General features: G+C 51.5%; 3 protein-coding genes across 3 annotated transcripts; 2 read left to right on the plus strand and 1 right to left on the minus strand.

The window, feature by feature from the left end:
• Positions 1-29: 29 nt before the first annotated feature.
• On the plus strand, positions 30-16848 carry NINL (ninein like). Its single transcript, XM_068416998.1, has 15 exons — positions 30-93; positions 1308-1374; positions 2677-2829; positions 4267-4519; positions 4714-4850; positions 4933-5070; positions 5348-5486; positions 6156-6266; positions 6898-6987; positions 9269-9365; positions 9863-10005; positions 11076-11401; positions 14612-14714; positions 15429-15503; positions 16699-16848. Exons 5-15 carry the CDS (start codon positions 4783-4785, stop codon positions 16846-16848), a joined length of 1440 nt encoding a protein of 479 aa, XP_068273099.1. The 5' UTR covers positions 30-93; positions 1308-1374; positions 2677-2829; positions 4267-4519; positions 4714-4782.
• Positions 16849-16894: 46 nt separating this feature from the next.
• Positions 16895-22754, plus strand: LOC137667326 (ninein-like protein). The gene is made up of 5 exons (XM_068408040.1): positions 16895-16954; positions 18017-18229; positions 19079-19195; positions 19289-20223; positions 22282-22754. Exons 1-4 carry the CDS (start codon positions 16907-16909, stop codon positions 19475-19477), a joined length of 567 nt encoding a protein of 188 aa, XP_068264141.1. The 5' UTR covers positions 16895-16906; the 3' UTR covers positions 19478-20223; positions 22282-22754.
• On the minus strand, positions 21935-24811 carry GINS1 (GINS complex subunit 1). The gene is made up of 7 exons (XM_068417010.1): positions 24737-24811; positions 24577-24641; positions 24412-24507; positions 23904-23994; positions 23259-23375; positions 22261-22335; positions 21935-22003 (listed from the first exon to the last, which is right to left on the minus strand). The coding sequence occupies exons 1-7, from the start codon at positions 24809-24811 to the stop codon at positions 21935-21937; spliced, it is 588 nt and encodes a 195-aa protein (XP_068273111.1).
• Between the last annotated feature and the right edge of the window lie 1335 nt (positions 24812-26146).

Consider the following 26146-nt stretch of genomic DNA (forward strand, 5'->3'; position numbering starts at 1 on the left):
AGGGGTGGGTGTGCGCAGGCTTTGCGTGCGCAGGCTTTGCGTGCGCATGCGCAGAGGGAAAGCGGACGGTGCACGCGCATGCGCGGCGGCGCGGTGAGTGAGGGCCGGGAATGGCGGGGCCGGTGCGGCCTAGGCCTTGGTCACCGCAGGCCTTTGGGTGCCGGGGGGAGCCCGCGCCGTGCCGGTAGTGGCACGGCTCGGGCCCCGCCCCTGGTGCCCAAGGGCGTGCGCAAGTGTGGGGTGGCGTCCGTCTCTGCAGAATATGCTGTGGGCTGGCTACCGTCCCCCGCCGCCTGCGTGGCCTGTTCGCCTCGTGTGAGGCTGTAAATCCTCCTTAAAACGCCTCGAAAAGGCAGATGGGAGATTAACGCATGGGGAACGCAGGCTCCGTTCCCTTGCTTACCGTGTTGCTTGAAGATGAGGTGGGCGGGCCCGAATTTCTGGTTACATGGTGATGAGTCCCCCTTGGAAAACGATAAGTGAGGATGTCTGTATGTGCAGCCTGTCTTGCCCATGTAAAAGCCCAGTGTCCAGATGCAGGAACACCCCAGGCAATTTGCAGGGGGAGGATGGGCTGGCTGTCAGACCATATCACCTCTTCCGCAAGCTCAGGGGTGTCAAACAAGGGTTGATTTGCAAACCTGAGCTCAGACCAGGCAGCTGAATGAGATTTAGAGGTTCTCAACAGAGACCAGGGGAGAAGGACCCATGCTTTGCTCTGCCTTTCATCAGCCAATGCTCTCTATTTTTCTGTCCATGTCATGCAAGCAGCTGGGATCCAGTTTTGACAGAACTGGATCTCTCGGTTTGCTTTTAGGGCAGAGGGTTTGGATGTGGGCATGCTGCACCCTCATATCCTCCATTCCCATCTAGGCTTTCTGCAGCATTTGCATCTTCCATCTTCTCCCCTTTTTCTCCTGCTCCTACAATCTTTTCTTTATCCTTGAACGGAGGGCAGATTTAACTCCTTCCTCCTGCCGTGGGTACCCTGGATTCTTGGCTGGTCTCTGAACAAACCCTTAAACTTTTGTGGGAAAAGGCTCTGTCCTGCTTGCAGGACACACTTCTGAGTCCTGAGCTAAAATGTTTGACATGGTAAAATGAAGTTGTTAGAAAATGACAAATGTTTCCAGTCCCAGCATGTCTGAGTGAGTCAGGCTGAGTGATTCACGTGGGTTGTTCCCATTCTGGTTATGAGCAGATGTGTCAGGAGCTGCATGTTTGAGTGCAGCTGGCAGCTTTGGGTTGTGTGACCCCTGCCCTAGGGCAGAGTGACTGATGCTTTTTCCTCATTTGTCTTATTACAGAGCCTGAAGGCAAACAAAGAGGCTGAAAGTGATAAAGCTCTTGTGGACGTGACACAGGAAGCACAAGGTAAGACAGCCTCACTCCTCTCTGTGTATAATGTATTGATGAGCCATCAGGAGAGGACATGGTACAGATCCTCTGGGATTTGCAGGGGAATGTAGGAGGGTGGCATGGTGCTAACGTGCCTGGATTGAGTTTGTGACAGGGGAGTCATGCTGCTTGGTCCCTGTCATCCTTGTTGTGTCAGTGACACTGGCTGTGCTCTTCCATTGTCCTTACAGGGATGAATACAGATATGGGAGGCTTGGTCCTCACAGTATTGTTTCACAAATAGTTGTGAGGAGGCTGTTTTTAGGATGGCTGATGCATGCTGTGTTTTCATCTGGAAGCCTGTCCTAGCCTGCAGCTCCTGGTGGGTGCCCAGCCCTTCCTTGGACATGGCTGAGGCTCAAGTCCAGGCCCTCCCAGAGGAGGTAGGCACAGGAGGCGAGGCTTTCCTCAGCCATCGTTTGGCTGAAGGAGCTGAGGAAGGAGGTGAGCAGGGAAAGGCTGGGAGCCAGCTTGTTGAGAGAGGGATGGGCAGTGAGTTCTGGGCAGTGAACCTGTAGAGTCAAAAGAAGTCACTGTCAAAAGTGAGCTTTGCCTCCCCTAGACCACAGGCATGGGTCCTGAGCTGGGGTGCCCCAGCACGGCTGCATTTCTTTGGGGACACAGATGGCTTCTCTTGGAGAGGAGCTGGTTAACTGAGGCAGAGTTAGGTGGGAAGGGAACACTGGAGGCATCTGGGCTAGCCCTCCTCACAGCTAGGCTGACTTTCAAGCTATACCAAGTTGCTCAGAGCTTGTCCAGTCTACGTTGGAGTATCTCCCAGGATGGAGGCACCACAGCTTCTCTGGGCCTGTCCCACGGCTGCAGTGTACTCAGGAAGAAGAATTTTTTCCTTGTGGCCCATTGAGGTTTCCCCTGTTGCAGCTTGTTCCCGTTGTATTTTGTCCTTTTGCTGTGCGTCTCTGCGAATAGCCTGCCATTTCCAAAATGAAGTTACAGGGAGACTGTGTCTCTTTGGGGTCCCAGAGTAGACATGGGGACTTAATCCTCCATCTCTCCCAAAACTGAAGCAGGATTCAAGTGTTTTTTACACCTGTCTGCATCCACTGCTGGGGCTCACATTTCAGACTTTGTGGAGAGGAGTTTGTTTCTTTGTGTGTGTATGGAAATAGAGCAGTGTTAATTTTCAAAAAGCTCACTTTTACGTGTGTTCCATTTGCACTGTAAAAAAGATGGGATTTATTTTAAGAAGCTGTTTGGATGCTTCGAGCTGTGTTCCTGCAGCTGGTGAGTTTCTTTTCTCATGTACTCATTTTTTAGGAACTCAAAGATTTATTCTCTAAACTGGAGAAGGATGGAGATGAAAGGGTGAGCTTTGAGGCGCTGCAGTTTGGCTTGTTCAGCCACACGACCGCCTTTTTCCAAGGTACATCAACGTCTCTCAAGCAGCCAAGACTGTCAGCACTTCATGAGGTGAGCTAAAAGGCAGAAAGATTTCTTTGTAAAAAGGATCCTGGTTGATGGCCTTGATCTGCTGCTCCTTGGAGGTGATTTCCATTAACTTTGGATAAGGAACCATAAGTCATTGCCAGTTCCTACACAGGACAGTTCATTTGTGTTTGAAGTTTCTACAATGTCCTGCAGGGAATCCAAACACAAATACAGCCATCACACTTAGAAAGGTTTCTCCGTCCGTTTCCCCACAAAAAAAGGAGGCTGAAGAATGGGTTCTACTGAGAACAATCCAGGCCAAGATGTTTTGTTTCACAAGGGGGTGATTTAATAAACATTAGTTGGGCATCTGAGGGTGGTGGCATGGGGAGAGTTTTCCACTTGTCAGTCAGTTTGTGGGTATGGTCTGCACTTCACCCACTGCATGGTGACCGAATGGCTCCCTTGGGAGCTGCCTGAGTAGGAGCAAACTCTGCAGGTGGAGTGAGATGGTAATACAGAACAACAGAGGGCTGTTGAGCCTCTTCTTTTTATGGGAGGGAGAGGGATGCGTATCCTAGCAGAGGGGAAAGATCACCCCAATTCATTTGCTTCAGAAGCACTGACGTCTCTGCATCTCTTGTGACTCAGGTTGTCCCCTTTTTAGTGCATGGAGCAAGCTTCATCCACATTTTCTGTTTGGTGTAAAATACTTCTTCTTCCTTAGTGCTTTTAATTCCAAGGACTGGCAAGGCATTTGCAAATGCTTTTGAAGTAACTGCACTTTGATGCACTAAGGTAAAAGTGAATAGCTGATTTACCCTGACAGCCAGGAAGCTCCATCCAGCATCCTGAGCAAAACAGCTCCAAAAGAAAAAAAAAAAAAAAAAGAAAAAAAGAATTGGTTCAGGTTCTTTTGGCTTAATACTTTGAGGTAACAGTTCTCTGAGGATAAGCTTCCTCCAAATCTGGTATGAAATTGGTGCTCTTGGAGATGTTACCTTTCTGTATCAGCTTTCTGGGTATGAAATTGGTGCTCTTGGAGATGTTACCTTTCTGTATCAGCTTTCTGGGTTCTGCTTTTTGGTTCAGCTTGGCTATATCTCATTTACCTTTGAAGCTGACTTCAACCCAATTTTAGCTTCTAGGCCAAACAAAATGTTGGCTGGCAGTCCCCATATGACAGTTTTCACAAGACCCTTTGATGCTGTATAACTTTCCACATTGGTCTTTCTGAGGATTCTGAGTTTTCATGGGTTAGTAGGGAGACCAAAGTGCGTGATCTGTACCTGTCATCCTGGTCCTTGTGGATGCCTTAAGGGCAGCTCAGGACGCCTCCCTCCTGGCAGCTTGGGGTTGTTTTTAGAACATTCTCCAATGTTGATGGGGTCCCTGGAGTTTCCTTTCAGTATTGAAAGCTGTCAGTTTTTCTGTGCCAATTTCGCCCCACTGACTTACCTCCACTGCTTCTTTCCTCAGCATCAGAGAATAGTGCTCAGGGAAGCCATCCATCCTTCTGGCCAAGCTGTGTGGGCCAACATCTCTTCTCCAGCATTGGCGATGGCACTAGATTTGCCAAGCCTGAACTTGTCATTGCCATCTGAGCCCTAGAAGAACTTAGAGGAGATCCTCAAGGTCTCTGGTGCTGCCTTGTCTGGTGGTGGTGGGTGAAGTAAACAGCAAGGTTTTTCAGCAAGCAGCCGTCCGAGGTGGAAGAAGCGCTTGCAGTCAGGTTTGTGATGGGGTGGCAGGGTTTGGCCACGCCAGGGCTGGGGAAGATCTGGGGTGGATGTGATCTAAGCCTATCTGTGAGATGGGGGTGGATCTCTGAAAGACGGGGGGGTGGTCAGGTGGTGTAACAACAGAAGTCCTGTTGGCACTGTTACAAGAAGGAGAAAGTGATTTCAGTCTGTGCTGTCCTTGCAGAGGCTGAGTAGCACCACGGAGGAGCAGGGGAGCCTGACAGAGCTGCCTGCAGCTTTGGACAACACACTCATGGTCCCCAGGAGCGGGCTTCAGCATGCAGCTGTCATCTCCTATGGATACAAACTGCAGTGCCTCAGGTAAGGGTGCTGCTCGCTGTGAGGAGAGCCCTTCTGTGGGTGCATGAGATGTCTCTTAATGCACTACTCGCTGTGACTGCAGGATCCAGGTGAGGCAGATCGCCAGGGAGAGGGACAAGGCGAAGCTGGACTTGGAGAAAGTGGAGAGACACTGCCTGCAGCTTGACAGGGAGTTGGACGAGCAGTACGTCGCCCTCGAGCACACCCAGAGCAAGCTCAAGTAGGAGAGGTCCTTTTGGTGGGGCAGGGAAAATGTTTTTCCTTTGAGTGTCCACAACTTGTCCCTCCTGACCCAGTCTCCCTTTATGAATCTTCCATTTGTTTTGCCATTATGTCAGTGGCAGAGAAGTTCCTGAAGAACCCCACACTACGGTCCCAGCATCCCTCCAACCAAGCTCTCATTTCCTGCTTTGTGCATAATGAGAGGGGGTGTCTGGACCTTGTGGTCGTCTGAGAACACGCTCCAGATGCCTCAACCATGTTGTTTTTTTCCCCAGGGATGTTCAGGCAGAAATAGAGGCGAAAGAGCTGCTGTTGCAGCAAGCAGTCAATCACCAAGCAAAGCTGGAGGCTGATACACAGTTCCTCCGGAGCAAAGAGACCAGCCTGCAAGGGAGACTGAACCACACAGTGCAGGTAAGTAAAACTGCCCTGGGTGAAACATCTTCACTTCTTCAAAGGAGGCAAAGCAGAGGTGATTACAAAGATGGATGGTTTGTGTTGCTCTTGCTGGGAAGGACAGGAGTTCTATGCAGAAGAATCATCAGCCACATCCATACTATTGAATTAAATACAGAGCTTTTCCCCTTGCCGTGTCATTATTAAATCCCCATGTTGTAATGGTTTGGCCCTTGGTAACACTTGGACACCTGGTGGCTGAGGCTAAAATCGTGCCAAGGACCATGCCAAAAGCAGAGACGATGGTGTCCGCGTGCTTGGGATTTTGCCAGTGCTGTTCAGTGTAGAACGACAGACAGAGATAGTTCAGGACTTGCTGCCTTTGTTGGCTGTGAGGGAAACCATAGTTTTGTGAAGAAGAGGTAGAGATGAGCCTGTGGGGCTGTCTAGCTCTTATTCTGCAAAATGCACTCCTATGTTTGTCCTTTGGAGAGATGAGCCAAATCTCAGCCCACGTGGTGTGTATCAGCAGCGTGCTGTCCAAAGCAGGTTCTCCTGCGAGCTGTGTTGTGTTCGGCATGCTGATGTTGTTGTACAGCTTCCTGCTGAAGACCCGTGGCCAGTGAACCCATCCTGTTGATGTGAGGACCCAGAACATCAAGAGAATCTTCTCCCTTTTGTCTGCAGGAGAACACAGAGCTGCAAAACAAGGTCATGGAGATGGCTGAGAAACTGGCGTCCGCTGAGAAGCTGGTGTTGGAGCTGCAGAAAGAACTCAGCCGCATTATGAAGGACAAGGTAGCCTTTCTTTCTCTGTTGTGGTTAAATAGGAACTTCTCAGGAACTCAACAAAAGATTGACCCTTTTCTGTGAAATCTTGCATATTTTGGGTCAATTGTTATGGTCTCCCCCTCTTTGAACTCTCCTGCACATTAATGACAACCTGGAAGGAAAAAATATTGGCTTTTAACTTAGGCCTTTTGAAGTTTGAAAAAAAAAAGGATGACAAAAGTTTGCAATTGTAGAAAATTCTACAAATCTGCAGTCTTCAAGTGAGAACTTTAGAGTTTGGTTTCCAGAAAAGAAAAGCTTTCTTCTTCATAAATATTGAAGTAAAGGGTTAGTTTTAGTGTCTTCCACTCCAGCGAGTCACCTGGTAAAATGGGTCTGAGGAAAGAAATGAGTCTGTCATCTTGTTAGCCAGTTTGGGAAAGCTGGCCTGCCTGTAGTTTGAAATTTCTCACACATGAAGAAGAATGTTTTTCCGCCTCTTTCTGCATCTGACCCATCCCACAGGTGTCAATAGGAACCCTTCCATTAAATCTATGGGTGTAGCACCATGACTCCGGTGATTTAGTAGAGCTTTTGCCTCTCCCTTTGGAGAAGTGATAATTTCCTTGATGAAAAGTGTTTCCCTGTGCTTGTGCAGCTGGGCCAGGTGGAGCCCCACAGCTCAGAGCTCCCGAACCAGAGCGAGCGCTTTGCAGAGATTGTCCTGGAGTACGAGCGGCAGTGCCAGGTATGGGTGGGCAGCTCTCCAGCAATGCTATTGTGAAAATATAGCTCTCATCGGCACATCTGTTGGGCACTTTGGCCTGGGGGAGAGGAAGGAGGCAGCCCTGGTCAGAGTGCAGAGGGGGGATCCCTCTTGCCTTGCCCAGAGTCCTTTGGCAGGAGAGAGGACACAGGTGTGCCCTCAGTCAAGCAGCCTGTCTTCTTGCTCCTGCAGCCCTCCATGGCTTGGTTCCCTTGCTGGGGTACTGGTAGGGGGAAGTAGGGGTGGGTTGTAAATTCCTCACTTCCTGCCACCCTGTAGCCATGGGCCGTTTTTGTTTGGGAACCATGTAGCTCTGTATAAAGACAGACCACACTGGGCTCTGTTGCATTTCTTCTTGAACGCAAGGAGAAAGCTGTTCTCCTTCTTGGGAAAGCATATTATTGGCTAAATTCTTCTATCTTTTTGTTTTTCCCTTCCTCCTTCTTGCCCCACTTTAACAACCCCTACAAAACTTGTTGCTGCTGGACTCTGCTAGAGAGTCAAGGTGAGCCTGTCCAGGTACCTGGTGTGCGTGTGTGGTCCAGGCATTGGTGTTGTGTGTGTTGTACCTCCTGCAGGGTGCTGTGCTCCTTCCTGCCCAGAGCTTTGGGCTCTGGGACGTCAGCACAGCCTCCATTTCCCTTTTCATGTTTTTAAGTGTGTCTTGCATGTTGTGAGTTGCCGAGTGCTCTGTGCCTTGGCTCCTGAGTCCATGCGCTTATTGCATTGCCCATTTGTTTCCAAGTGCTGTGTGTGACTGGGGAATACCACTGGGTAGAGATGGTGACTTATCAAATCCCCCTCAGTGGGGGCTGAAATCTGCATTTTCAGCAAAGCCGTTTCGCGGGTGCAACAGACAGCCCCTCTTGAAGCTGTAGTTAAAGGCAAACATGCTGGAGCACTACTCAGTGCAGCATTGCTCCAGGTGACACTAAAGGGTTGAAGATCCTCGGTGCTGCAACTTTTCCTCTCATTGAGCAGCCCTAGAGTTGTCCATGAGCATGCTGATGGGTGGAGAGGTTCGGCTTTCAGGCTTAATTTTCCCCTGTGAAGGCACCCACTCGAGTTCATCCTTTACCCTTGTTGAATGCTGTCAGCTCCCCTCCTCCTCTGCTCTCCTGTTTAGAATGCAGGTTAAACAAACTGGGTTTGCATTTGTCTAGATCTGCTCAATAATATTTATTAATTGGGATCTTTGGAAGTATCCTAGTTCACAGTCTCTTGCAGCCCATCAGTTTCCTGGGTGGCAGCATATGGGATATAATTTGATGTCTGCTCAAAGTGGATAGTCCAGAGGGAGGCAGGATGCCTTGTATGCTGTTGCTTCCAGTACACGATGGACAGTGTGAAGTGAAATAAGCAGTTCCTCAGCTCCAGATACCCTCATGGAGGTGGCACTGGTGTGGTGGCTCATAGTGTGGTGTTCACCTGTGGGACTCATTGCTGCAAGCTAATTTTGGCACTGAGGTGTAATAAACTCCTGTGCTGGCCTCTGAGGGAGTCCCTGTGCTAAGCAGGCAGCAGAGCCTGCCTCGTGCTCTGCTTGCCATGGGATCAGCACCTTCTCGCCTCACTTGATTCCTTCGGCAACCTAGAAATGTTCCCTTCCAGAGCTCTGTGGGACTTGCTTCACCGTAAATCCTGCTGTTGCTTTGTCTGCATACAGTGGTGCCTGTTGGCTAGCCCAGATGCCCACAGGAGTGTCTTGAGGATGTAAACACAAACCTCTGGGCTGTGTGAGGGATCATACTGAGATCATGGTGTTTCTTGTGTATTAGAATCATAGAATCATTTTGGCTGGAAAGGACCTTTAAGATCATCAAGTCCAACTGTTAACCTAGCACTGCAATGGTGCTTCAATGTTGGTTGCTAGCAATGGTTTTGTTTAGGTCAGAAGGGGTCTCAGGAGGTCCAGCCCTCCAAGGTGTCTGCAAAACCCCCTGGTATTGTGTGCTTTTGCATGCAGGGGCAGTTGCTTGTGGCTCTTCGTGCTTTACAGTGTCTAATGATGGTTCTTGTAATAGTGATCATGGTAATCTGGGCTTGTATTTTTTCACTGACTCTTCCAAAATCTCTCATCTCTGCCTATTTGGGATGGAAGAAAATCCCGCTGTCTTATTCTCTTGACTGTGCTAGTGAGGGGCTCTGCTCTTCACGCTGCAAGAGACTCTGAGTACACACAGCTGCTGGGAGCTGTGGGCACCTAGCCCGCCCGCAGCCCTGGGGAGCTTCGTAACCACATCGTGACCAGTCTCTGCTTCAGGTGCTGTGGGACCAGAATGGAGTGCTGCGGAGGGAGCTGGAAAGACTGCGTCTCCAGCTACAGGAAAGCAGGGCTGAGAGAGGGCTGCCAGCAGGAGGTAAACTGCAGGAGGGTTTGGTGCCTCTCCCCTCTTCTCAGCAAGAGCAAGGTTCCCTCTGGATCGGAGTTTCTATGGGAGTGTGCGGTGGCTTGTTGTGCCTGAGCTGCTGCTGCTAGTTTTGACAATGGGCGGCCATGAAAGGGAAGAAGGGTGTGATGTGTGGTGAGGAGGAGGGAGATGGAGGGAAGGAGGTTCTTCCAACTCGAGAGCTGGTGATGGTGACCTGTGGACTAGGCAGCTGGGAGTGAACAGGCAGATTTTCACTGTTGAGAACGTTGAGGAAACACAATATAATAAAGAGGAAGTAGCCCCAAACTGTGGGTTGGGAGATTCAGGTTGAGCATTAGGAAAAAACTTCTGGCCCAGAGGGGTGATGTAGCCCTGGGACTGGTTGCCAGAGAGATGGGGATCTCTGTCTTTTGGGATTGTATGGACTTGACTTGATGAAGCTGCAGCCATCCTGATCGGATAGCCAGGCCTGTCCTCTCTTGTAGGCCTGTCCTCACAGGGCTCCTCTCTGCCAGTGTGCCGCTCTCCCAGCCCTCTGATTCCCACTTCTGCATACACAGAGATGTCGCTCTCAATGGAGCAACTCCAAGAGCAGCTGCGGGACCTGAAGGTGCAGCTGGAAACCAAGGTGAGGGGGGTGGGAGGAAGATGCCCTGCCCTCTTAGCACAACTGCTTGGTAAGCACCGTGCTACAGCATGGCCGATGCGGCATCTGCTCCAGGAGGGTTGCTGGAGAGTTCAAGCTGGGGAGTAGAGTGGTACCTTTTCTCTCTGCTGGGGTTATTGCATGTGCTTCCCCAGCCTATCTTAGCTGGTAGAAGGGTTTGGAGCCCTCACTGGCTGGCAAAGGCTTTGTGGAAATCTCTGTCACTGTGCAAAATGTTTATGTGGGTCTTGCTTCTATGGGGAAATGGAGATTAACTCTACTCAGTGTTGCTGTTGCAGTAAAACCAGCAACAGGACCAAGAAGAAAAGCAGCCAGGTGTCTCCTGAGGGCATGGGGGAATCAGAGCCCTGTCTCCCTGGGCTTGCAGCACACTTTTAACCTGCTTGCCCTAAGGTGACACTGTGAGCCCAGCCCTCCCTTTAGACAGCAATGAGTGCTCATGTGAGAGGCCTCAGCTTCCACCTTCACTCCTCCTTTTGCTGCTGAACTGAGAGGTTGGGGATGCTTGCTGGGTTTCCATTGCAGCACTGCAAGAGTAAATCCTAAACTGACACACAGGTGACTGAACAGTTCAGGGAGCCCAAAGCTGCTTGCAGATCTGCCTGCTTCACAGTCCTGCCTTTGTGCTCATCAAACCCTAGAGTTTCTGGTGTTTACAGGGGAGCTGTGGGGAGCAGCAGCTACTTACCACATCTTGGACAAGGGACCGCTCTGCAGGGTGGAGGAAGGATATGAGGAGCAGTGGCAGATGATGCCCTGGCCTATTCTTTCTCCGCTCTGGGGTCCCTTGCAAATGAGAAAGGGGAGAACTGCGCTGCTTGCTGGGAAAAGCTGTGACCCACTGATATCTGCTTGTTAGAGGCTGCTGCATGAGACTGATTATTGCCCTAAGTTCAGTAGGGACCAGAACTGCCTAAGGAATGTCCTCTGTTGAGAGGGACCAATAGACTGATCTGAGTCAGAGCTATTGAAGGAGAGGGGAGCTCTTGGGAGCATGGTGCTAATATCCAAATCCTGTCTCATCCCAACAGATAAACTATTACGAGGAGGAAATCAGGTTAATGAGAAAAAAGTTTGAAAGAGAGAGGAAGGACAGTGAGGAAAGCTTCAAGGCTGAGATGCGCAAGATGGAAGACCAGAAAAGAGACCTGGAAGAAACAGTTGCAAAGTACTGGGCTGTAACTGAGAGCCTGAAAGAGCAAAAATGTGTGTGGAGCCTGGAGCTGGAGGAGAGGTTTGAGATGGAGCAGGCCAGGGTGGGACAACAGCACACGGAAAACATTCACCATCCAGGGCAGCAGCTGGACCAGGAGGGAGAAGAGCTGAGGACGCAGCACAGAGACAGAGAGCGCCTGAGGTCTGGCACCATTCTCTTTCTGGGGCTAAGTGGGAGACTAGAGGTGCATCCCCTGCTCATACCAGAGTAGGTTGGGCTGATTTCTCACGGGGCTGGAGAGCCGCTTTAATTTGGAAGAAAATCTGTGCAGTATTCAAAAAAAATCTGTGCAGGCTGCAGCTGTTCAAAGACAGACATCTAAATTCCCCTTGCATGAGCGCTTTTATTTCAAGGCTTTTAAGTTTTCCTGCACGTTCTGCTCTGCAAGCTTGTGTCAGGGGCAGTGCCCAGCAAAGACTGTATCTCAGAACAGTGAGAGGAAATAAGAGAGCTTTCATCAGTGTTTTCTTCTCTCTCTCTTTGTCTGTCCTGCAGCAAAGCTGCCTGTACTTGCTAGATCATCACAACCTGCTGTCTTAAAAGCAGCAAAAAGTGGCCTGAATTTCTCAAAATAGCCAAAATAGACTGGCTTGTGGGAGACTAAAGTTGTTGCTAAATGGCTGTTCATCTTCCCTTCCTGTGCTTGTGGTACCAGTTCTGCAACCTCCCCAGGGGCCAGAATGGCCTTGCAGAGGAGGCTGGAGAGGAACTGGACAGGAAACTGTTGCCTGTCCACACAGCCCCCTCCTGCTTCGAAGCACACTCCACCACTGCCCTCAGGCTTTCCTCTTGCCTCTTCCCTGCTGTGCCTCCCTTCACTGCCTCTTGTCAGGAGCAGAGTCCCCTTCAGCAATACACAAGTGAATGATTTTGCTGGGTCATTATCCCTGTTTTAGGGTTGAGGAGCTGAGATATGGAGTAGGTGTGGGAGAAAGGAGGTGACTTGGCTGAAGTCAGTGGCAGACCCGGGGAACAAACCCAAATAACAGGAATAGAAGGCATTTGAGCTGTGTTACCACCATCTCTGGTAGAGGGACTGGCTGTAGTGGGGAGCTTTCAGACTTGTTGGAAAACATCTGATGGATGAGTCTTTGAGAAGTGCAAAATGGTGTGGGAACTTTCTGTAACATTTAGGTAATTGCCTTGACTTTGCAACCTAAAGAAAACTTTGCATTGCCTCTCCAGCAAAAGTACGTTCTGAGGCTGGCTGAGCTTTTCAAGCTGTGTTATCAAATCCAGGTCAGCAAAATGGTTTTTATCTTTAGGAAAGATGCAGAGGTTGAGCATAATCAAGAGCTGTCATGGAGTGAACGCCAGCATGAGGACAGCTGTAAGGCTTTGTTGCAGCAGCATTGGTGTGGGAGGAGGTGATTTTGCAATGATATAGGCTCCAAGGGGAGACAGACCTTCAAGAGGAGTATGCCCAGGAGAGGCAGCAGTGGAAGTGGAAGGAAAAGGACATGGTCTCTCTGTGGAAGAAGAGGCAGCTGAAGTTCGAAGAGAAAGTTAATGAGGAACAAGTCAAGATGTGGGAGGTGCTGGCTGTTGAGAAGAAAAAGAGAAAAAAAGCGTGAGGATGAAGTGGGAATAATGCAGAGATCATGGGGCTGAGGGCTCTGGTGTTGGAAGGGACAAGGTGTCTGGAGAGCTGCCCTCTGTGGGGAAAGGAGCAGGTCCCCAAGACTCAGATGAGCAGGTAGACCAAAATCACCTGTTGCAACCTCAGCACCAAAGGAACAGAGAAGAAATGAAAAACTGTGTGATGGATGAACCAGTGCAGACGTCTGTTGCAGTGAATGGCCTGCTCAATCTAGAAGCTGGAGCCAAAGCTCCAACATTTGTCAAGGAGAAATGAAATCTGGATAGACAATGGGTTGTGCTTTGGAAGGAGGCAGAGAGAGCAAAGTGAAATGGTTTGCCTTCACACAGCAGACCCAGCAGCATGTCAGGACATAGACAGACTTGATCTGGAGGGCAAGAAGAGGAAAAAAAAAGCCCTGGGAGACAGAGTGGCACAGTAGCATAGGAAGAAACATTCAGGCTGTCAAAATGGAGCTGGAGAGGGAAAGGAACAGGGTGAAACTGGAGCTGATGCAGCTCAAAGATGTCATGCCCTGGCTGGAAAATGAACCCAGACCTCAACAGAGTAGCAGGTTTGAGCACAAAGGCAGTTTGCAGAACTAACACAGTGCCGCTGTTGTAAAAAAAGCAGATGCCTTGTGAAACACAAGGCTGCTTACCAACACGATGGTCCAACTCTAACAGTAGCTATGTTCCCTCTTGACACTATAAGAGCAGCTACGTTCTCTCTTGACACTCTGTAACAGCAGCTATGTTCTGTCTTGCTGTTCCCCATATGTCTTTTACTAACCGTGGCAGTGTGGTCAGAGAGCTGGGATGTGCTCATGTGGCTGTGGCTGACTACGCAGTTGTCTTCTCTGCTTTGTACAGCTGTACGTGGTTGTTGGAGGTGCCACAGGAAGCACAGAATGTGAGTCCTGATGTAAAACTGACTCAGAAAGCAGCTGCTGTGAGAAGTGTTCTGCCAAGCAGCGGGAGCAAACGCCACACAGCCCATGCACTAGTCCTCTCGCTTGTGCTTGGAGAGGAAGAACTTCCCCACTCAGCTCCTCTGCCTCCCACATGCAGCGCCACAAACTGCAATGCTGTCCTCCCTGGCAGGATGGACAGTCCATTCTCCTGTGCTGTCTCCTGAGGAATTTGCGTCCTGTGTGGATCTGGGGTTTAGCAGTAGCTATTGGACTGTCTGTTTAACACAGGACTGAGCTTCCTTCCCACAAGTGCCAGTATTCATGGCTTCATGGGAGACTGGGAGTACCAGTAGGAGTGGAAAGATAATGAGGCAGAGAGGCTACTCTGGATTTGGGGTCATAGCTGTTGTGTCCAGCACTGTAAAATCACAGAGGCCTCACAAGCAAGCTGAATTCTCCAGATGTGGCTCTATTGCAGTTGAAAGGTTGGGCTCGTCACCTGGTTATCCTGTAATGAAGTCTCAGTGCATCTTGATGAGCCAAATCACTTCGTTTCCACTCCTTGGCAGGCCTGGAAAATAATTTCAGCCAGCTGGAAGCCACACAAATTCAGGGTCTGATGCTATTTGTCCTTATTCCCCTTTATTTCCCTTCCCTTGAAGACCTGCTCCTTCTCTACCAAGGTCTCTTGATTGTCCCCACATGTTTTGCAGGAGTTACTGGATGGTTGTTTCTCAGATTTCTTTAGTTCTTGCTGTGTGTGCAAACCAAATGGGAATAGAGCAGGGAGCCAGCGTGGGATGTCAAGAGCAAACTGGGCTTTTGCATGGTTTTCTCACTCTGCTGTCTCTCCTTTCAGGGGAGAGCTGTGCCGGCTGCTGGAGGAGAACAGCTTGCTGAAAAGTCAACTTGGGAGACTCCAGCAAGAGCTGAGGCTAGCAAAGGAGAAGGGCAGCAAAAATGTTGAGTAAGACAGGCTGTGGGAGGCTGGCAAATGGGTGGATAGCTAATGCTTGTAAAAGGAACAGCCACTCCGGTGCATTTACCAGATTTCAGCTGGCTCAACCTGCCTTTTCTTTTCTTGTTTCTGAGCAAGCCAGCACTTTCACACCCTTCGCTCCACTCAAAAGCAGCTGGTGCTGGGATGGGCTTGGCCAGCCAAAGGCTTGGGTAGGTCAGAGCACAGGGTCCAGAGCTGGGTTTCGGGAAGGCTGTGGGAATGGGTATGCTGAGGGAGGAAAGGAAGGGCTTCTTTGCTGCACAAATCTTTTGGCCAATGGCTTGCTGCTGCCTTAGGAAGCTTGAGATAGGTACTGGGGTCACCCACTGAGCCATAAATCCAAGGACAGATAGGCTTCTGGTGCAGATGGTCCCAAGAGTCTGCTAAGCTGGCTCTCCCACTGTTCTTCATCTCCTGATTTTTAGGCCTCTGACAATGTTGCAGGACTTTGGATGTCCCCAGCTGTCTGCCCTGGGCTGGGCTGAGTCACCTGTTGGGACAGAGACACCTGACCCACTCCTGAATCAATTCAGGACCGTATGTGTTTTGGCCTGGCTTTACTTCCTGTTGCAGGCCAAAACCAGATGTGTGGCTCCCCAAAACGGGGCCCTTCTCTGGGGGGGGCGTCTTTTGCTGCACTCTGGCCTGACGCTGATTGTATCCCTCTCCCCGACAGGAAGCATGTGAGCGAGTTGAGTTGAGCAGAGAGAAGGTGGAGGAGCTGGCTGAAATAGCAGAGTTAACAGCATCGGTAAGAAGCCGTTAACACTAACTGACAAGCTCTTGGCTGAAGGATTTAGGAGGACAAAAACTCCATGTGCTTATAGATGAGAACAGGAATGTTTGTTTCAAACATGCAAAGCCAGTCTTGCTTTGAAGAACCAGCTTCATTTTATAGCTTGTCAAGTAGTGAAAATTTGTGTGACAAAAGCCAGTGAAGGTCTTACAGAAGGAAAGGTGTTACTACAAAATCTGTCACGAGGTTGACTCTACCTACTTGCAGTCTTTCTCCCAGAGATTTTGCTCACTCCCAGTCTCAAACCCACGTGCTCACTGACGCTTGGACATGTGTGCACACAAGGCCTGGCCAGGATTGCTTGTGTGCAACATGGACGACGGTTGCCGGCTGTTCGAGGCTGTTAGTTCCTCACCCTGTTCCTGGGATTTCTCATGACTGGGAACCACAATGTATTTTTTGGACATGTCTTTTGTACTCTTCAGGGCCATCAGCCACAGCAGGGTGGCCTTTGCTGGCCCTCGCTGGCTTCAGCTTCCATTAACCTTCAGCCACAAACCTGCTGCCCATTGTCTGCTTTTCCTCCTTTGGAGGAAAGCTGTTTTGGTTTCCCATTTTCCTGGAAGGCTAGCAGAGGAATGGGATGTGGGGTGTGTTGCTGCCTCACTGTTAGATGCAGGCTTTCTGCTGACATGTTATCTGTGCTGTGGTCTGGTCAGAGCACAGGCCAAAAACTGCACCTTGCTTAGCATTACTGCTGGGGATGTATCCTAGGAGCAATGTCTGGGGGATGGTGCCCTTTAGTGTCAACGCAGGCTGGTCTTATAGCCCTTACTCTGCTCTTTCATCTGGTACTATCACATGTGCACACGGACACATTTCTATTCATACTGTGTTCTTACCAATCTTAATATTTCTGTTACACCTGTGTACAGTCGCCCCTGCCTGCTTTCTTTGTGGCCTCCTCCAGGGCTGTCATCTGTGTGGGTTTTCTTACCCGGGAGCGCTGTGCTTGAACTCAGCTGCTGAGCTTTGGTCAGGCTGGGAAATGAAGGCATTCGTCCTGAATGCCTGCAAGGCCCTGCAGTGACAGCGGTGTTCCTGGGTAGGAACCCAGCGGGGACAGCATGGGACAGGTTACGTCTCTAATGCCTCTTTCCCACCCCAAGCCTCTGTGCATGAATTGTGTTTTTTTCTCAACCTTTTCCAGAGTGAGAAGAGCAAGGGGGAGGTCTCCCACCTGAATGTCAAGATGCGTCAGCTGGGCTGTGAACTTACTGAGCACAAGGCCAGCCATGGTGCTGGCCCTGGCACTGGCCGAGCTGCGGAGCAGAGGCTTGTGGAGGCCTGTAGTGGCTAAAAGGAGCAGAGACGGCCGCAAGGCTGGAGCACCCACCAGCCAGCATGCAGCATGTTGGATGGAGACGGAGCTGCTCCAACAGCAGCTCAAGGCCTCGCAGGAGAAGGTGGGTGTCATTCAGTTTGTGGCAGGGTGGCAGGCTGCTGAGTAGTCCCTGTGATGTTGGTATTGCCCTGCTCGGGACTGTACTGGACACCTTGCCCAGGCAGAAAAGACTGTCCTCTTCCTCTTTGTCGGACTCAGAGGACTTGCCCTCCAGCTCAGATATGTCTGAAGCCAGTTCAGGTGCAGCTTGGGACAGGTCCTTGCTCACAGCTGCCCCTGTGGTGTCCCCTCTATCCTTGTCTTGTGCAGGCTGGCTGGGCAGAGGAGATGGAGGCTGAGTGGAGGTGGCTCACACAGGAGTGCCAGGAGCTGTGGTTCCCCATGGCTTAGCTGACAGAGGAGCTAGAGGAGTGGTAGGATCAGGTAGGGGCTGGGCAGGGATGACAGGGGCTAGGCAGGCCATGTCTGAGGGGAGGGAAACGAGGTGATGAGAGCAGGACCACTAGGATAGAGGAAAACAGATGTGAGAAACCTCAAGATGTGTTAATATCCCTCTGCTTCCTTCTACCCTGGGGGCAGGCTCAGGGACTGGCTTTCCGGAGTACAGCTTGCTTATGCCAGCCACCCCTAGGTAGCCCTAGGGCACAGCTGGACCAGACCTGCTTCCCACTACCAGGTTTGCCCTTTGCTGGTGGCAGGAAGCAGAGGACATGTAGTACAGGCAGGGATTGAAGCCCAGCTTGCCTGGGATGTATCTAAGAACAAACCCAGGTGAGCAGCGCCCTCTGCCTCCTGCCATTGTGGCCCTTGGTGCTAGGACTCCCTCCCAGAGGATCCCTCATGCAACTCCTGCTCCTTGCTGCTCAGCAAGGGGATCATCTCTCAGCAAGGGGTCCCTGTTTCTCCTCCTGCAGCTCTCAGTGCTCTCCATCACTGGCTTTGTAGGCTGCCCAGCAAGCACCACTCCCATGGTCCTGCTGCTCTGCTGTGGCCGTGCTGGTGTGAGAGCTGAGGCGGGCACTAAGGATGCTTCCTAACCTCTCCCTTCACCTGCAGCACACTCTGGGCCTGTCCCATTGCTGGCACAAAGGTGTAACTATGTATTGGCCTTTCTGTGTTACAGCTCTTAGAAGCCAAAGCAAGTCTGAGCGTGGCCCAGACTCGGCACGCTCTGCAGTTGCAGCAGGCCAAGGCCCAGATGAACAGCATGGTGCCAAAGAAACAGTTTGAGCAGCTGCAGACCAGCTTGAGAGAGGAACAGTGCAAGGCTCAGCAGCTCCAGGAAAACCTCCACCAGCAGGCTGAGCAGACATGCAGGCAGCTGGTGAGGACCCAGGTAAGCAGGGAATTGTGGGAACTCAGTCAAGGGTACCGAGGAGGGAGTGCTGCCAGCCTGGAAGGCAGCTATGGAGAAAGCCACCAGGGATTTGGGTGAAGATTCTATATATCAAGATCCCACGTGGAAAATACACCTGATCTTCAAATTCAGCTGCAATTTGCATTCCCCGTGAACACAGTCACCACCCTGCACTCAAACAGGAACCCTTCCCACTCTAATCCATCTACCCCAGGCCAGATACCTTTTGCCTAGAGGAGCGGGAGTTATCTGGGGAGACACTCTGTTGGCTCAGGCTGGGGAAAGAAAGTTTGAGCCCTCTACGTGGAGATGTAGCGTGCACAGAGCGGTGTGGTTTTATGTCTAGGGCACTGGGCAACAGGGTGTTGTGTTTTTTTGAGTTTGTCCTTTGTTTCAGGACACTCTGATTCAATGGAACTAACCTGGGCAAAGATGTTACATTATAACAATAAAATAATATAAAATTATAAGAAATTAAAATGAGGAGACACAAAAGCTGCATCTAAGGAAACTATGTCTCTCCCTGGGCTTTTCTGGACATGGCTGAGAGAGGGGAGGCCATTGGCTTGTTTTTATAGAAAACATTGCTGGGAAGTCTGTGCCTTGTCTTAAAACCAGTTGGTGCTGACCTAGGGAAGGTTGTACTGCTCTGGACACTTGTGCCACTGCTCTTCCCATCCTGCACCACCTCCTCTGATCCCCCCATGCTCTCCTTCAGGGAGTGTGAAGGTCTGTGAGCGGGTCCCTGGGGAAATGCATGGTCCAGGATTGCGAGGGGCCAGGTGAGTGCTGGGACAAGCCAATGCTAGGCTTTGTTGCCCGCTGCAGGAGGAACACGAGCGTCTGCTGCAGGCAGCGGTGGAACAGGCAGAGGTGCTGGAGGACAATCTGAGGAGTGCCGAAGCTGTGATAGCAGAAAGGGCAGCTCAACTCAAAGATGCACAGGTGAGTGCAAGAGGGGTTAGTGCTTCAAATCCCTGCCTGGCTGGGACCCCGGCGTGGGGATGCTGAACCTTAAGCCTCCTGTCCCTGCTGTAGGCCCAACTCTCCAGGAACAAACTGCTGATCGAAGACCTCCGTGAAGAGAACAGGGGGTTTGCAATGGCCCTGCAGGCGGCTGAGCTGAAGCAGAAGAGCACTGAGGAGAAGAACCAGCTGTTGGAGGAGCAAGCCTCAGCTCTGAAGCAGATCATCGGACAAATCACGCCAGCATCTCTGAGTGGGTGATGGGGCACCTGCTGTGGCAGCCCTGCCCCTGGTCCTGGCCGGGGTTTGTCAGGTGCAAAAAGGGAGGTATGGCTGGGTTAGGAAATCAGCCTTGTTCTCCCTGGTCTTGCCAGGATTTTCCTGAGTAGGAAGTAGAAAATGGAGAACCCAGAGTCCTTTAAGGAAATTGGTCCTGTGGACAGCTGGAATTTTCCTACTGAAAGCACCAGCTTTGGTGCCTTTCTCAGTGGCAGAGTGTGCCGCTGTAAGTCAGGTCTGTTTCAGGGCAGCCATCCCACAGGAGCTGCATGCACTCTGGCAACATGTTTGGTGGTGGTGTGGATGCTCCCTCTCTGCAGAGGGTTGCTGTTGGGGCCATGTTGTTACGGCTGGAAAGCCAGGCCAGGGGGGCTTGCAGGCTCCTGCATCTGGCTCACTCTGAGCAGGAAAGCTGTGTTGTGGCATTAAAACGTTTGCAATATTACAGCACCTCCTGCCATCTCCAGTCTGCTCTGTATTTCAGTAGCCTCCCCCAACTGTTGCTGAACTTTTATTCCCTACAGCTCCTCTTGGGCTCTAGGAGACTCTGGCCCTCCTAAAGCCTGAGCCTAGGATCCAAACCAACCTATTGTCAGATTGTTGCCTTGGCGGTGAGGACAGAGGGCTTGAGGGAAGAGCCTTCTTTCAACTTGAGCTTCCAAGGCTTGGGGCAGGGTTGGTGACCCCTACTCAGCACTGTACTTCTTCAAAGGAGACCAGGAGACATGGTAAGTGAACTGCATCATCTTGCCTTCCTTGTTGGCCTTCACACGCTGGCAGTGAGTACTGCTCTTGCCAAAATAAGTTGTCTAAAATACCACAAAGGCAAGCATTCACATTAGCAAATACCATATTTATTGATCTGACCAGGGTGTTACCCTCTGCATGGAGGATGCATTGTTGTCATGGTTCCCCTGCCCTGCTCTGTGCAGAGCAGAGGGTATTTACCTGGGGGCTGTGGTTGCCACTAGCTGTGCAAGGACTCCTACAATTTTGGGGGCTCTGGAGACTACTGTACAAGAGAGACTAGACAAGCCTGGCTGGATCAGGGTAGCAAAGCAGAGGCTGGACAAAGTCAATACAAAGAAGGTGGCTTAAAAATACCTCAAGCTGTTGTTGAAGAACAAAAGGGGATAAACTGGCTGTGAGCTAAAACTCAGCCACTGCCTTTAAAGTCCCAGCCTGCCAGGGCAGAGGGTTCCCTGGCCCTGGGATAGTGCCAGGAGATGGCTGGAGGCTGTGGCTGAGGAGGCCTCCTTGGTCTAGGTATGCTTTTTCTGCCCCGGTGGATGACAGCTGAGGATCCTCCTTCTTTCCTTGGGGGCAGCCCGGATTACAAGAGCCATCAGGGAAGCCCCACAGAGGGTGTGGGCTAGCTCAGGGGGGGTTCCTTGGCTGGAGCTGGGAGAGCAATGCAGTAACATCCTGGGCATTTATCCTGTTCCTGTATTCTTCCCTAAGTATTTGCTTTTTGGCTCCCGTCAGTGATGGGGGCTAGGCAAACCTCTAGTCTTACCTAGAGCTTATGTTTTTGGAAGTGTTCTCTCTCAGCCACTACTCAAGAATGAGCAGCTCCATTAGGAAAACCAGAGAGAACAGCTCTTCAGCCTTGCTCTGGTTTTGTGTTAACTGGAATTCTTAAAACCCTCTGCTCCCTTTCCCACCCCATACTCCAGATAGTCCCTAGGCCCTGCCAGACCAGTGCTCTGGGGGAAGGAGACTCTTCACAGAGGGACAGAGGCACAGCCCAAGAGTGCTGGAGAAACCCTTGTCTAGGCCATGACCCAGACTGCAGTGCTAATTCATTCAGCACCTTAAGAAACATTTATAGGCCTCTGTCTAATCCTAGATAGAAGCTTGTGCAGCCTTATCTGACACTTGGAGGAGCAGCTCCACTGAGACACCTAAATAGCCAGTTGAGCATCACCTTGCAGGGTCAAGATGGGTTGGACCAGAGAGCCAGGTCAGAGTGTTTAACTAACACAACATTAACTCTTTAAAAACACTAAACTGAAGTCTGAAGCAGTTCTTTATTTTGCAACCGTGGAGCTCTCCAGCCAGTTGGTCTCTTACTCCCACATGCACGGTGTGAACAAAGAACCACTCCAAACAAAAATGCATTCACAAAACCTGCTTGTAGCTGTGGGGCTTGGATGCCTCCCCCCAACCCCTGCTTAGTGCCACCTCCCACTATGCTGGATTCCCAGGATCAATACATTACCAGTATACACCCTTTGGTCATGAAGAGCTGGCCAATGTGGTTTGCATACTTTATAAACTCAGGGCTGATCTTCGTGTTGGGTATGAAAGGCCATTAAGAGGAGTGCCAGGGTGCCCACTGCAGAAATGCCGAGGTGTCTGAAGTCTGGCACACACCAGACTTCAATCACCGTTGTGGGCAGGCCACCAAGCAAGAGTTGTCCCTCCTGTCCTGCACGCTTACAACAGAATGTGCTCGAGGACTCCTTGTCTGATTAACTGCTCGCATTTCCAGCGGGGTAAAAAGTGCTGCACAGAAACACAAACAAATTTGCCTTGAAACCCAGGTAGACTGGATTTGTTGCTGCACACAACCAGCTCTGTTTGTTGTGCTGTATGCCCGCTACATTGTGGTACCAGATCAGGCAGTCCTGGGCCACGCAGACTGCTTGCAGCATATGCAAGGACCTGTGTGTGCTGACATGCTGCAAAGCTGGGATAAGCAGGGGGATGTCATGGGAGTGAAAGGGAAGGAAGAGAACAGACCACACTCTTGTCATGGGTACCTGGCTATTTTTCTTCAACAGGACAGTGGTACCATCATTGATCTCAAATTCTCCATAGTCTCTTAAGCACCGCACCTGCAAAGCGGAAACGCAGCTCTCAGATAATCAGATCTCCCATAGACATCTCTGCTGACTTACAACACATGCCCCAGAACTCTTTAAGTATGGACACACTCCTACCCGCCTGCTGGAGCCTCAATATAGAGCAGACCTGGAAATGCAGAACTGGACCGATCCCACGGTCTGTGGACTCTACCTGATGTTTTCTTCCTGCCTCTGCCTGGAGCAAGAAGCACCAGCAAGCAGACCAGCCCAGCCCTCCACAGATACTAGAGGAAGAGGAGCACAAGAGACCGGGTCTGGGGAGCAGCAGCAGCATTTCCAGGAGAACCACCCCACACATAGACCAGAAAATGCCAATCCTTTAACAGCAAAACTATCTTAAGGAGCAGGTTGATTGTTACTACATGTTCTTTTGAAGAAAACATCGGAACAGAGCACTTCAGCTACTGACTCTGATTTCTCACATGCTCTTGCTTTGTTGTATCAGTTGTGTAAAATGATTTATAGTCTCATCTATCAGAGTCCATTTAAAATAACAACAAAGAAAACTAGTTAACAATCCTTAACATGGGAACAAGGTTTCTAGCTGATCTGAGAGTTCGTTAAGTTTCTGCAAAATGCTGCAGAAACTTCTCATTGGGATTCAGACCACTCACCCCATCACACCAGTTCCCTGCAGACTAGAAATGCCATCTTTCAACATACTTTGAGCCCTCGGTAGAAGAGGGAGTAAAATGCTGTCAGGCAGAGTGTAAGGAGTAAAAGTGTGAAGAGTAAAATGTAGAAGCTTGTGGAAGCTGTGGTGCTTTCGAAGGCTTTGCTCAGTGCCCTTCTGACTTGAGATGGGGGTGAAATTCTCCAAAAAAAAAAAAAAAAAGATGTTTGGGCAAAATGTTTGTTCACAGACAGAAACCACCGATCTTGCACACACTTACTTCGATGTACAGGCTTTTAGGAGGTTTTATGTCCTGTGTAAGGTCCAGCCCCTCCTCTCCTCCTACTGACCTCATGTAGGTAGCCAGAGACTTTTTGTACCGATTGAACCACTCCACCTGCGGACATTAACAGAGATCCCTCAGGCAAAGCCAAACAGCTAATGCTGAGAGACAGGTCCCTGATGAGTGAGATCTAGTTTATTTGTGCTGTCAGACCACTGTTCCCAAACATGTTTGTGCCAGCCAAAGGTGAACGCAAGCTCTTCTAAAGGGAAAAACTGCCCTAGAGGCAGAGCAGTCTGGGTTCAGGGTAGGACACATGCTGCTAATGTTAGCAGCTTGGTACGTTGGTCTAGAGATGGCATTTGAGAGCCGCGTGTGAAGACTTAGTTCTGCTGGCTGCAAGTCTGATCTAGTGAAGGCTACTGATCCTTAAAAGTGGCAAGCATTGCCTGCACTCAGTATCCATTTGGATTATACCCATAGACAATGAATAAATAAATCAGTATTTACAGAAAGGCACATTAAATGTCATGTTTATAGTGGGGGAAGAGAAGTCTACCCTATTTTGACTCTACTAAATAGATAATCCATCAGGAGGAATAAGGGGAAAGAGGGGAAGAGTTTTGGACAAGGCTGACTCACTTCCTCAGCTGCCATGTGAAACTGGATGGTGTTTGGCAGGACGCTGCCGTACTCCCACCTTAGTGCTCGGATCCGCAGCAACCGGTCGTATCTGGGGGAAGAAACAAGGGACAAAACTAGCATCTTTGCTGAGGGGAGTGCTGGCAATAGCCCCAGGCAACACTGATACCCCAGTCCACCCTCAAAGCAGAGAGTGCAAACTTGGGTCATTCCACCCATCTTCCTTTAAAGGATGTGATTTTTGGCCTAATCAGTAATTAAAATTTTTAAAGAGCAGGAGGAAACAGGGCCTTCTCTTTGTGCTGGTGTCTGGTGGTACAGACAGCCCTGCTGCTGCCCTGCTACTGCACCTTGCCCAGGAACCCCCCGCTTGGGCCGGGAGTCCCAACCCCCAGCGCTTGGGCAGCCTGTCTTTTGGGGGCTGCGCCCCTGTGCCGGTGGGGGTGAACCGACGCTCGGTGCCCCCCGCCGGGCCGTGGCAGCCCCCGCCTCCCCCCGCCGCACTCACAGGTAGGCCAGGATGCAGCGCTGGTTTCGGAGCAGGGAGCAGTGCCGAAACCGGATGAGGAAAATCAGGTCCGTCCGTCCCGACTTCGCTTCGAACCTGAAGGACAAGGAGCCGCGTTACAGAAGTGCGGGCCGGCTGGGGGCACCGCCGGGGCTCTGCACTCACACGTCCGCCTGGTTCCGCTCGTACAGCGCCCGCATCTCCTCCAGCGCCTGCCGCAGCCCGTCCGCCTGCAAGACCGGACGCAGCCAGTGAGCGCGGCCCGCCACCAGGGCCCGTCCCGTCCCGCCCCGGTCCCGGTCCCTCTCCCCCCGGCCCCGCTCACACGGAAGGGCGGGAGGTGCCCACCGGCGGCGCGGTGTAGCTCCCGCACCAGCCCCACCGCGCGCTCTCCCGCCATGCCGCCGCGCCGCGCGCGCGGGAAACCCGGCCGCTCCGCAGCCAATGGAGGGCGGGGGCGGGGCCGCGCCTCCCGCGGGCCACACCCGCCGCCGTTACGCGCAGCGGCTTGGGTCCGATCTCGGCGCCGGTGCTGCCGCAGCCGGTGACGGGGGTTTCGCGCACCTGGGGACTGCAAACCCGGGCGGCAGCGCCAGAGCAGCCCTCCTCCCCGGCCGGGGGAGGCCGCGGGGGAGCTTATCTCTGCGCGGCCCGGCGCCTCACACCAGCGAAACCCGCGGTGCCGGGCCCTCCCCGAGCACCCCTGTCCCAGCAGGGCGGGCAGCGCTGCCACCACCTCGGCACCCAGCCGAGCGCCAGGGCCCGTGTCCTGGCTTGGAGACCCCCACGGGGCTGGGCAGAGGGAAGTGCCAACCCTGCACCGGAGCGGGACAAGCCCAACTCATCCCCTCTTCTCATCCACCCCCGTCTTGAGGCGTATTTTGAAATTTCACTTTTCCTGTTTCTGACTTTTTTTTTGCCTCTCACCCCGAGGGAACCCCTCTAGGCGAGGAGTGACAGGAGCAGCAACTGGAGGGCCCGAGCTTGGCCTTGGCTTGGAGCAGAGTTACCCTGTGCTAGGTCAGGTCTGCTGCTGACAAGCCCCGTACCCATCCCCATCCCCGGGGGATAATGTCCTCTTGGCACACCCGGGGATGTACAAGCCCCTGCAGAGGGACCTCATGCAACGTGAGCTGTGCCAGCAGAGCCAAGGACATGGCAGGTTAAAGTGAGGGGAACCAGGGTGAGGGGGCTCCAGCATCAGGACGCTGCGAGAAGCCCACTGAAAGCCGTGGGGTCTCTTCCTCTCCTGCCAGCTGGGGCTGAGCCTGTGACTTCCAGATGGTGCCTTCTGGCAGCGGCGATGAGGGCAGGGAATGGGGGCATTACCACAGGCACTTTTGGGGTCACACTGAGAGCCACTGCGTGGGTAAGGCAAAAATTAGCATTTTTTACCCCTCACTTGAACAAAAAACCGGGGGTGCCTGTAGCAAAACTACTTTCACTCTTCCTCGTTTTGGTCTTCTCTGGGCTGCTGCACAGAGCTGTCTCTCTGACAACCTCCTCCCTGTACTACCCCAGCCCTTTCTGGTGCATCTCCCTTTTGCCAGCAGCAGCCTTCAAACCTGAAGCTTGCCAAAACTAAAGGGAGGAAAAGAAAAAAAGTGAGGTGTGTTTCTGGATGGGACAGGAAATTTTTAGCACTCAAAGCCCTGGAAAAGGGAATCAATAACCCAGGGAACCACGGCTTGTTCTGCTTCAAGAATTCACTTCCCTGACCGTGTGTTTCTATGGT

This window comes from Nyctibius grandis, chromosome 1 (genome assembly GCF_013368605.1).
Source record: "Nyctibius grandis isolate bNycGra1 chromosome 1, bNycGra1.pri, whole genome shotgun sequence".
NCBI classification, from domain to species: Eukaryota; Metazoa; Chordata; class Aves; order Nyctibiiformes; family Nyctibiidae; genus Nyctibius; species Nyctibius grandis.